The sequence below is a fragment of the Cloeon dipterum genome, chromosome 3 (assembly GCF_949628265.1).
Source record: "Cloeon dipterum chromosome 3, ieCloDipt1.1, whole genome shotgun sequence".
In the NCBI taxonomy this organism is placed as follows: domain Eukaryota; kingdom Metazoa; phylum Arthropoda; class Insecta; order Ephemeroptera; family Baetidae; genus Cloeon; species Cloeon dipterum.
Genome location: NC_088788.1, coordinates 10,155,908 through 10,166,344, shown reverse-complemented (window position 1 = coordinate 10,166,344; position 10,437 = coordinate 10,155,908). Strand labels below are relative to the sequence as shown.

At 39.8% G+C, this 10,437-nt stretch overlaps 1 protein-coding gene and 1 long non-coding RNA gene across 3 annotated transcripts; one reads left to right on the top strand and one right to left on the bottom strand.

Annotated features, from left to right (window-relative positions):
• Positions 1–2,073: 2,073 nt before the first annotated feature.
• Positions 2,074–9,869, bottom strand: hdm (hold'em). 2 transcript variants are annotated; one of them, XM_065486560.1, is made up of 10 exons: positions 9,595–9,854; positions 8,835–8,978; positions 8,494–8,563; positions 8,240–8,429; positions 7,537–7,690; positions 7,285–7,476; positions 6,803–6,941; positions 6,570–6,750; positions 6,074–6,286; positions 2,074–2,749 (listed from the first exon to the last, which is right to left on the bottom strand). In XM_065486560.1, exons 1-9 carry the CDS (start codon positions 9,710–9,712, stop codon positions 6,101–6,103), a joined length of 1,374 nt encoding a protein of 457 aa, XP_065342632.1. In that variant the 5' UTR covers positions 9,713–9,854; the 3' UTR covers positions 2,074–2,749; positions 6,074–6,100. The 2 variants fall into 2 exon arrangements, with proteins under 2 accessions (XP_065342632.1, XP_065342633.1); XM_065486561.1 differs by lacking the exon at positions 7,285–7,476 and having other exon boundaries at positions 9,595–9,869.
• LOC135941218 (uncharacterized) lies at positions 2,644–5,179 on the top strand. The gene is made up of 3 exons (XR_010574970.1): positions 2,644–2,771; positions 3,333–3,519; positions 4,059–5,179. It is a non-coding gene; the product is annotated as an uncharacterized LOC135941218 (long non-coding RNA).
• Positions 9,870–10,437: the final 568 nt, after the last annotated feature.

Here is a 10,437-nt window from a genome sequence, read left to right as displayed (position 1 = left end):
CCGGGAGAGCACCCATGAAATTGAGAACCAGGACAAGAGCGGGAGTAATAATGCGGGACTAGACAGGAGCGGGAGCAGTGCACTAAACTGAATAATTCATGTCAATTTGAAGGACTTTGACCAGCGCTAACTCGAGATTTTTAAATTAAAGTTCGAAAGTGGGTCGAAATCAAAAGTCAAAAATTCATGGGGTGGATTTTCCAGAGGGTCATGCCTTTATTTCATCTCAATTTGTTTTGGAAAGTAAATGGAATATAATTTATGTGTATTTGGTCGATTTTCATCACCCCTTACTCAAGAAAATGAAATTGTAAGCTTATGGTTATGGTTTACGGAGTAGAGTGTATTTTCAAGACCAAATTTTTGTATTGTCTGGAACTTTTCTTGACGAAACTGGTATTGTTCCGGTATTGTTTCTGAAAGGAATATTTAAAATTTTCTTGTCTTGTATTGTTTTTCAAACCTTCTTGTCTTGGTATTGATTTCTGACAAAATAATCTTGTTTCGGTATTGTTTTTTTGGAAAAATTTCTTGTTTTTGGGATTTTTTCTGGAAGACATCTTTTTTAAGTTTTATATTATCAAAGCTTACTTTGGCATTTTAATAAAATTGTCATTTTGCTTGATTAAATAAATTTTAAAATTGAAACTAGAGAGGGGCCAGGGACAGGGATTATACAGGATTCCCGTCCCGTCCCTGAGGGACGCGGGTTGAATTTTTTATTTCAAGACAGGGATGGGACGGGACAGGGAAATTTTTGGTCTCTTGGTATAACCAGTGCAGGGTTCGCAAAAACACGCATTTTTTCGGAAAAAAACCAACTGCATTGCATAAACTTTTTTGCGGATGTTTGTGCAATTTTTATTGAAAATAAAAGATTTACACGACCTAAAAATAGGGATTTTTAAAAATTAGAAGAATTTTTCTATGAAAATTTCTCTACCACCATAAAGAATTCAGGAAAAAACAATATTCTTGTATTGCCTTTTCCAGTATTGTTTGGTATTGTTCTGGTATTGAATTTTGAAAAAAAATCCGGCAAAACAAGAACAATACCGGAAATCCGGTATTATTTTTCGGTCTTGTTCTTGAAATACACTCTATTACGGAGATGAATTGAAAAGTTGAAAATACGAAAATTTTAGCTGTTATTTCTTGCTCGAACCCCCTTTGCCCAAATGAAGCATTCCCGAGAGTAGATGTCTGAGCTGAACCACTCAATTTTTTTATTGGCTAAGGCAGCTCACCTAAACTAGATTCCTTGTATTAGAAGTACTCTAGCCTAAACTAGGTGGCTGCTGGCTCACGGTGTGACTCGCGGCGCGGCTCAAGTCACTTAGAAATCATGATTCTGAAATTGATTTATTTCCCAACATTTTTTACTAATAATTTCTTACAAAGGTAATTAAATTAAGTATCTCGAATCGTTTCCTTTTTAATACTTCGTATCAAAGAACACACAAAGCGAAAGTTGCATCTCATCCAAATTTGTTAGTCGTTATCACATAAAATAAAATTTGTATATTCCTAATCTTTATTTTTTCTATGTAAAAGTTTCGTAAATAAATCAATTTTTAATCACTTTTTCGATGAGAAAAACTTTCCGATTTAAAGAAAAGTAAAATAGAGCAATTTAAAAAGGTTAATCTACTGAAAACAATTTTAAAAAAAATGCTGATTGATGCTTAAAAATGCTTCTTTTGCTTCCGTAGCAATTATTTACAGCAAGAGCGAAGAGAGCATAAAAAAGCAAGCATATCCGCTTGGAACCGCTGAAAGCTAAAACAAGCATCGTGTTTGCTTTAGAGCAAAGAGGAGCAAATTTGCTTTAAAGCTTACGGAGCAAAAAAGTTCGAAAAAAAGCAAGCAAGTTGGCTCGATTTTGCTACAAGCCAAAAAGAGCAGCTTTGCCCGGCTCCTTCTTGCTACAGATTTTTTGCTGGGAAGAGATAACCAGAGCGCGCTTGCTATAGTGTCTTTGAAGCTGTGTCAGTCTTTGTTACTATTCCACTTTAAAAGGCGTTCGTGTGATATATCATTTTTTATTATGGGTGATAAATAAAAATTAACCGGTTTAACATTGAATTTACCTTATTTTATTATCAACTGCAACTAATTTTAACCGAAATTATGAATATCTAGACAAAATGGTCAAACACAGCACTAATGACTTAGATATTGGTATACATCGTCAGTCTTTTGATAGCCTTCACTTAAATACATTCATATTTATTAGAAAAGTAAGAACAACAATCAATAATATTAGGAGTTAAAAGCAATGACTCGATGATTTTATCAACAATAATTGATTTATTCATATTTGAGCGTTCATCGGGAGCTAGCGGGACTCCGGAGTTTCCCGTAATACCCTCCAATGTTTTTAGAATTGTTTTCTTGCTGCGAAAGCAAAAAGAAAAATTATAGCGAGTGGCCACCAATTCTTGGGAGGCGGGTCAAAACCGGGAGTTTGGATACGGAGCAAGACAGGAGTGGGAACAGTTTTGCTCTCCCGATGAACGCTCTAGTTTGAAGCGAGCTTTAAAGGTGGCGTGGGCCTTGTGGCTCTTGGAATAAAACGTAGCAGAAGAAAAAACCAGAGCGCGCTAGCTAAAGCGGAGAATTATTCGAGCCTCATTCGGGTTGTGGTGATGCAGTTTCGATGAAGACGTAGAAGGAGACAACCCAGCTTGGACGCTGTCAGTCTCTATCAGTCCGTCAAGCAGGAAGGTCGCCTCTATCTGAAGAACACCTAGAACCACCAGAAATGAGACGTAAGTTTGATTTTTCATTTCTCGCTGAAGAGCGGATTATTTTCTGCAGTTGTAATGAATTATTCATCTGTCACATTTTTAATCAATATTAAGAGCAAGTTATATTTTTAATTTTAGACCCTTAAAATATTAACAGTGGCTTTTGAAAAATAGTATGGCTTGTATAAAAAAATATTGTAGGAGCTGACGAACCACTACTAAATTTTACTTCTAAAACAGGGAGATTTAAATGACTGCAAATTTTTAAATAAAATCCAGAACCAGAAGCAGTTTAAGTTCAACACTTAATGATTACCTTTTAAGTAATCTAGAAACGCGGGATTGTGGATAATTTATCGTTCTTAACACGTTTTTCGTCTGAAAGACTTTGAGAACTAATAATAAGGGAAAATTTCAATTTTACGGTGTTACATTTCATGAATTTTACTTACAAAGAACTGCTGAAATTGATCTTACTTTCATATTTTCTACAGACATAATACTTTTTGCTCTGCTTATTTTTTTTATTTTAATTTTTGGTATCCGAAAATTGTTAAATTTTTTTCCTGGATGTGTTCACAGACGACGTGAGTGATTTGTTCGGAGTCTTAATCGCATCAATTGATTATGCGTTCAAGAATGGATATACGTACGATAAGTTTGAGGATCGTTGCGACTATGATACGCTCTACCAAGTACTTGGTCGCCCCAGCAATAATTGCGGACGACCACTTGCCGCAGCCCCCAATCCCCATGCCGCAGCCAGCTCGTGAGTACCAAAATTTTTATATTTCCTTTTTCGTTACTATACACATATCATAAAGGTCGCGCACAGGTTTTAGCAAGGGGCCAATCTTTTCCGCTTCCAAAGGCTAGCCAATCACCGTAGAATCATGGAAAACTATTTTTAGAAATAAAAATGTTTTTCCAACGATTTTACATCGAATATATGGACTGATTTTGGTTTTCAGAATGTAAAAAAAAAAACATTTTAAGCAAAGGATGCACAATAGCAGGGTTGAGTCAGATATCTAAGCGGAAAAGCCTTAAAACCAAATTTATTACTTCAGTATACGGTCGCGCTATCTGTTGACGGCTAAAGTATTTCTACAACTGGTGAATTTCAACCAAAAATTAAGTAAGTTCGTGTGGCCGCGGTGGCTTGGTGAGCCGCGAAAATCAACAGTCCCCGGCCCCGGTAAATCACCACTGATAGAGTGCCTCGCCTGTTCGCTGTCTTCTAATTCTTTACAGGACTGTTGTCACGTTCATACTTTTTACGGTATTTTTTCCCTGTTGTGATTTCAGGGAAGAGCGTTGACTGCAATGCGCCCTCTGGCCACTCGGGCAGCCCCGCGACCAGCTCCTCCCCTCCCGCAACCAAGCACATCGAGAGCCGCCGTGGAAAACGCTGCCCCAATCCGTCGTAGCGGACGGATAAGAAAAAGTAAGCAGCCTGGCTACGAACCGATCCCGACAAAAAGCAGAGGCAGTGGGGGTCGCGGCCGTGCGGCCTTGCTGCCCAAAGGCCCCAAACTCTCCCTCCCCGCCCCAACACAGATGGAAGTGGTGCCGGCTGAACGTGAACTGAAGGCTCCTGTGGGTAAGCGTAAACTCACAAAGGGGAAGGAGGCGAATAAAGTTGCCGAAAAGAAACGACGAGATGACCAAACAATAAATTACGAGAAACTTTTGAAATTATTTAATGTGATGGTGCTAAAAACGGCCTCGCTGCCCAAAGACCATGAACTCTACCTTCCCGTCCCGACACCGAAGCAAGCCAGCTCGGCTCAACGTGAAAAGAAGGCGCGAAAGCCTAAAATGTCCGCGAAGGAGAGGAATGAGCGCAATAAAATTGGCGAAAAGAAGCGACGGACTATAATACAAAAGGGTATAAGGCCTTGCAGAAGCTTAATGGAATGACAGGGAAGATAATCTAGGTCCCACTTCTTAAACGTGCTATAAATAACTTCGAAAACATTATTCATACCTTCGATTTGCACAACAAGTGGACAAATGAAAAACGTGCAATTTTTAACAGATTGAAAGCCTGGAAAATGCTCATCCCTTAGGATTCAGTTGAAGCCTAAATTGACCTATGAAGCACTGTAATTTTGTGAGAAAATTAGCTGGAAAGTTACCGTGCTTTTCAAATAATAATGTCTATCTCCTTACTTGAAATCCAATTTTATTTCAAAACCAAGAGTTTCCCCAATAAGTGGCATACACCGTTGGACAGATCTCGACGAGAGGAATCGGAATATGCCAAAAAAATATGTTCAACCACTGTAAATTTGGAGAAAATTGGCAAAATTTGAATTTTTACCATAAAAAGGCCCTTTTTTACGATTGCAAATTGTTGAAAAAATTGTTTATCGGTCCAGAAGATCATATTTTATATATTGTAAAAAGTGGTATACGTTTAGCAATAAAAGTTTCTCGTTCGAAAAGTGCCCCTTTTTGTCTTTTTGACCCCATCCCATTTGCCAATCTCGGTGGATTTTATGTTATTTTTCCCTATGCCGCGGTGGATTGGCATATATCATAAGCACAGCCTTCAGTTTCGTTGCTAACTCCGTTCCATAATCTCCTGACACTGCGCGCGATGAAAAGAGCAAGCGAGCCAGCGCCGAGAGACGGGAAATAGTGTGTGTCAAGAGGCTGAGGAGAGCAGGTGAGCTTAACACATTCCGTCGTGTGTGCTAAACAACAGGCTAACCTGGATACTTTTGCTGTTATTGGTGAGTTGCATACGACTGTCTGAAGGTGTAACCGTACCGACATTAATCCCCCTATTTTGTTAATGCCATTTTAAAAAATCGGGAGTCTCCAGGAGTGCAAGTGCACCCATGAAATTGAGAACCAGGACAAGACCGGGAGCGAGTGGTCACCAAATCTTGGGAGCTGGGCCAAAAAAACCGGGAGTAATAATGCGGGAAAAGACAGGAGCGGGAGCAGTTTTGCTCTCCTGATGAACGCTCTAGTGTTGGTGGCGGTGCGGCGCAACCATAGACTTACTTAAAAATTTAGTTTTAAGGCACTTCCGCTGCGATTTTAGACTCAATCAAGCTACTGTGCATTGTTCACTGAATTTGCTTTCCTTTGAAGTGGTGAAAACCAAAATCAGTTCAGAACGTCAAAAGGAAGCATTTAATTGAGTGTAGAATGCACAGTGGCTAAATTGAGTCCAAAATCGCCTTAAAACTAAATTTTTAAGAAAGTTTATGGTTGCTATTGGCGGCTTTGAACACCAAGGGTTTGTGCAACTGGTCAAACAAGTTGATCTTTAAATTTTTAAAATAAATACTCGAAGGTATACTTACAGCTATTATTCAAATTCAAATTGGATTCTACATCATGGCGATGCCTCTGGCTGACGATTCGTGAGGGTTTGGTTTCTCACAACTCAGCAAGGTCACAGCTGGTCGTTGAGTCTGGCTTAGCTGAACCCAAATCTTCATATCCCATTTTTCCAGCAGCAGTTTCTGCTTGACCTGGGCAACTTCCTTTTCATCCAATTCCAGGAAGACATCGGCCTGCATATCAGACTATTGTAGTTAATAGTTTTCATTTATAGGAGCATTAGGCCCCTCTCTTTGATGGTTGAATTGGGAATATCGGTAGATTGCTGCTCTTCTTAACGTTCTACCAGGTTTAATTCAACTTAATTGGATCATGGATAAAAAATATATCATATTGGAAGGAATCGTGCATATTAACACTGGCGCCATCTGACGAGAAGTTTAGTGCTCTTGGGGAATTTTAATTCTTCACAAAGCAGAATATCGCATTCAGTATCTTATTGTTTGTGGCAATTACATCAATCCCAAGGATTTGATCTGCAGCTCTCCCTCCGAGACGAATATTTTCCAAAGTTCCTGTTCGATCTGTGATCGAGGCGAGCACATTGAAGGTGGCCGAAAAGACTTGCTCTTTTCCCACGCAGTCGCTGCTCACGCAAATGTTCTCGTCGTGTTTTCGGATTTGATGGCAATGCCAGCTAAAATATCATTCAGAGATTAGGAATTTGGATGGAAAAGTTGTCATAGAACCATCGCAAGCTGACGGCATTTTGGGGCTCGTCAATGTTGAGCTTGCTGAGGAAGGCATTAATCACGGCTGTGAAGGTCTCTCCTTCCTCAATCTTCTCTTTTGCTTGCTGCACCGACATTTGGTTAGTGATGGAGTTCACTGCCAAAAACAGAAGGTGCATATTATCAGCATTAATTTAAAATAAGAAAAAACGGCCTTTAACACTGTAAACACTGGAATTGTTATATAAAACCACAGCAATCAAAACATGGAAACCCAAAATTTAATTTTAAATTAAATCATTGAGCTTTAAATTATTACGGAACATTATAGGCTTAGTGTAGTAGGCATAATTGCGTTTAATTGGTTAGAATTTATGGGTAAAATAGGCTTTTACTACTGAAGCACTGTTAGGATTATAAAGAAATCAACTGTATGGGCATCTAGGTATATGCATAAATAATAATAATAATAATAGAGAAATAAAAATGGTCAAACATACAGTCTGGCAGCTTGTTGCTCATGCTGTGGACCAGTTCACTGAAACTGATTGGCACGCTTTTGGCATAGTGTCTGAGGGCCATGGCTTCAGGTACATTTGGGTTCTCAGTAATTAGGGTGCTGCTGTTGACAGAAATGACTTTGCACTGCTTGAACTCGTCCCATTTGACCAAGCCGTCCGCGATGTACAAAACTGATTGTTAAATCGTGGCGATTAAATCCAATCAGTCATAAACTCAAACGTCCTACAAACCTGTCTCTCGAGGCTTCCATTCAGCCGCCATTCGAAGATACTCTGGATCCCAAATTTCAATTGGAACCGCTTTCGCAGTAAAATCCAGAAGGCGGACTAACTGCTTTCTTACTTCCCGGTTGTCCTTTGTATTAATCACTTGCACGGGCTCTACCTATCCCAATAATATGGAAATGAAACCATATTTTTAGTTAATAAACAATTATAATAATTATACAGCTCTTTTGACACAATCCACTTTAATTTAATTACCGCCTTTGACGCTGTTTCTGAGTACACCAACCGATTCTTGAGGGTCGAATTAGGTAAAGTGGATATTTTTTCCCGACCAAAAAGTCAAGCGCGACATGCATAAATAAATATAATTTTTTTACCGCCAAAACAATATGAACCTATACGTGAGAAATGCGCATGCGTCACAGATGGTGTGGCCGAGAAAAGGCGTCACGTCAGTTGCTAGCTGCTGCCGGTTGGCATGTGCTAGGTGGCATGCACAGTTCTTGCATATAGGTTCATATTGTTTTGGCGGTAAATATTTCTACTTGTGCCTTGTGCTGGACTTTTTGGTCGAAAAAAATATACACTTTACCTAATTCAACCCTCAAGAATCGATTGGTGTGCTCAGAAAATTCGTCTAAGACGGTCTTTAACGGGATGGATTTTATTCTAAATTTATCAAATGGCTAAAAATATCCGGTCTCACCTTGATGACTGAGACAAGAAAGTTTTCTGCTTTGGGAAGATGCTCCTTACCCTCCTTGGTGTCGACCAGTGACAAAATAGTGTAGTCATGGGCAGGACGCGTAGGGACGTGCAGAAGTGATTTGTAAGCAGCGGGGTCAGCTGTGAAGGGATTGATTTGTCCATCGTCGGACACCACCAAATTGTAGGCACTAATATCAACATAACAATGCTTTCAATATTGAAAAGGTACAACTGAGGTAACTACGAGTTTACCTCGAGGTGAAAGGTTGGAATTTGCCACTTTCCTCGTTTCGAACGCTGACTCGGGCGTTGAAAATTTCCACTATAATTTTTATATCATTTATTCCGTAACAAAAATGCTCGGCGAGAGAGAGAGAGAGAGAGAGAGAGAGAGAGAGAGAGAGAGAGAGAGAGAGAGAGAGAGAGAGAGAGAGAGAGAGATTTCAATGAGCGAGTCTCAAATTAGCATGGTCGTTGAACAACCTACTCAGTTAATATAAATAATTTTAATGGAGCGAGGGGTGGAAGCTGTTACCATACTAATTTTGATTCGCCTAATTAATTTATGCATTCTATCAACATAGTCAACATACCTATATCCCCGATGTGGAAGTTTTCAGCCTCTTGTCCAATCGCAGAGACGGTTCCCCAACGTGATACATTGATGCAATCACTTGGCGAGTCTCTTAAAGTCAAATTAAATACAGCTCTGTCAGTTGATGACTGGCCATTGGGACCTGCGCACAAAAGTACAACACATTTTAAAAACTGTGTGATATTACCATACATGAAAAAGAAACCATTCTAATGTAACTATGGCACACTCACACTTTTCGCCCAACACTCACACTTCTCGCTAGGATAGGGCATTACGGGCATTACATTGATTTTCCCAACATAGAGCGAAGTGTGAGTCCCCCATTATATGTAATGCTAGTGCTAACATAACACGGATTGCATAGTGCGGAAAAGTTATACATACATACATAAAGTTCTCGTCTCGCCGAGTTACAGTTTTCGCCTTTCAAGTGCTTCCAATGTTTTACTAGAATGATATGGATTTGATGCGTGTAAATGGTAAAGTCGGGGAGAACCGTGTAGCTTTTTCATACATAATGTACATGCAATACTTTAGTAAATTTTCTTGAGCAAAGACTGTTAATATGTAGTACGTGTAGTAATACATAATATAGCATTTGGCTCTTATTCTTCGCAACATTACACAATTTACATATCACACACATTTTAAGAACAAAACAAGTGTTTGGGAAATCCTTGAGGGAAATCGGGATAAAAGAGATAAAAAATATCACATCCATGCATAGACATGATTGTGATTATGTGTATACGAACATTTTTTGTTCCCGAAAACCCGTGGTTGTTGTCTAGCAATGATGACTCCAACGACCACAATGTTGGTGAGATGCGAACTCAGTTTTGAGATGTTGTATTTCGCAACTCCAGCAGCCATTGTGTGCAATTTAAACCAAATCGGATGGAATTTGATCGCAATGAATGCAATCAAGTTGTGGGGAATCTGGGTTGAGTGTGAAAATAATTTTGTGACGCGCGTAAAAGTTTACCGCTAAAATCAACCAAGATCTCTAGTCCGACATAAATGACATCAGACATCTAAAATGCACGATATGCGCCTGCGTCATCAAACACGCATGCGGTCCAGGGGGCGACCGGCGACCACTCTCAAGGGCCGAACTCGTTCCCGCTAAGAGTTTCCCGACCCAACCGATGGTGTCGCGTCGGTCGCTTTACAACAGGTCTTATGGTCACCTTATACGGTGTTTTGTGGGCGTAACTTTGGCGGCCATAAACCTGTTATAAAGTGACCGACGCGACACCAACGGTTAGGTTGGGAAGCTCTTAGCGGGAACAGGTTCGGCCCTAGAGTGAAGAGTGGTAGCCCCCTGGACATGCCGCTCGTAGGGGGCGTGGTGCATTAATTCCTTAATATTTTCCCTCGGTTACGCCCCCTTTTTTCGGCGGCCGATTTCGGCTGTTTCAACGCCGAAAATTTTGGTTTCACGCACATAAAAAATCGGCTAAAAAATGTATTTTTAATATCTAAATCCGGTCGTGAAGGACACATAACATCCCTCACCTTACGCGCCATTAACGGAACTGTGTGCCCAACTGCCTAGCCCTTCATAAGCAACTTATGGTGAGTGGCAATGATTTAAC

Excerpts from the sequence above, each read along its gene's own strand:
- hdm (XM_065486560.1), bottom strand. The coding sequence starts at position 9,712 with ATGGCTGCTGGAGTTGCGAAATACAACATCTCAAAACTGAGTTCGCAT. Across the intron at positions 8,564-8,834 it reads CTTCCACATCGGGGATATAG|TGGAAATTTTCAACGCCCGA; the intron begins GTATGTTGACTA and ends TAAAAATTATAG. Across the intron at positions 7,691-8,239 it reads TTCTTGTCTCAGTCATCAAG|GTAGAGCCCGTGCAAGTGAT; the intron begins GTGAGACCGGAT and ends TTATTGGGATAG.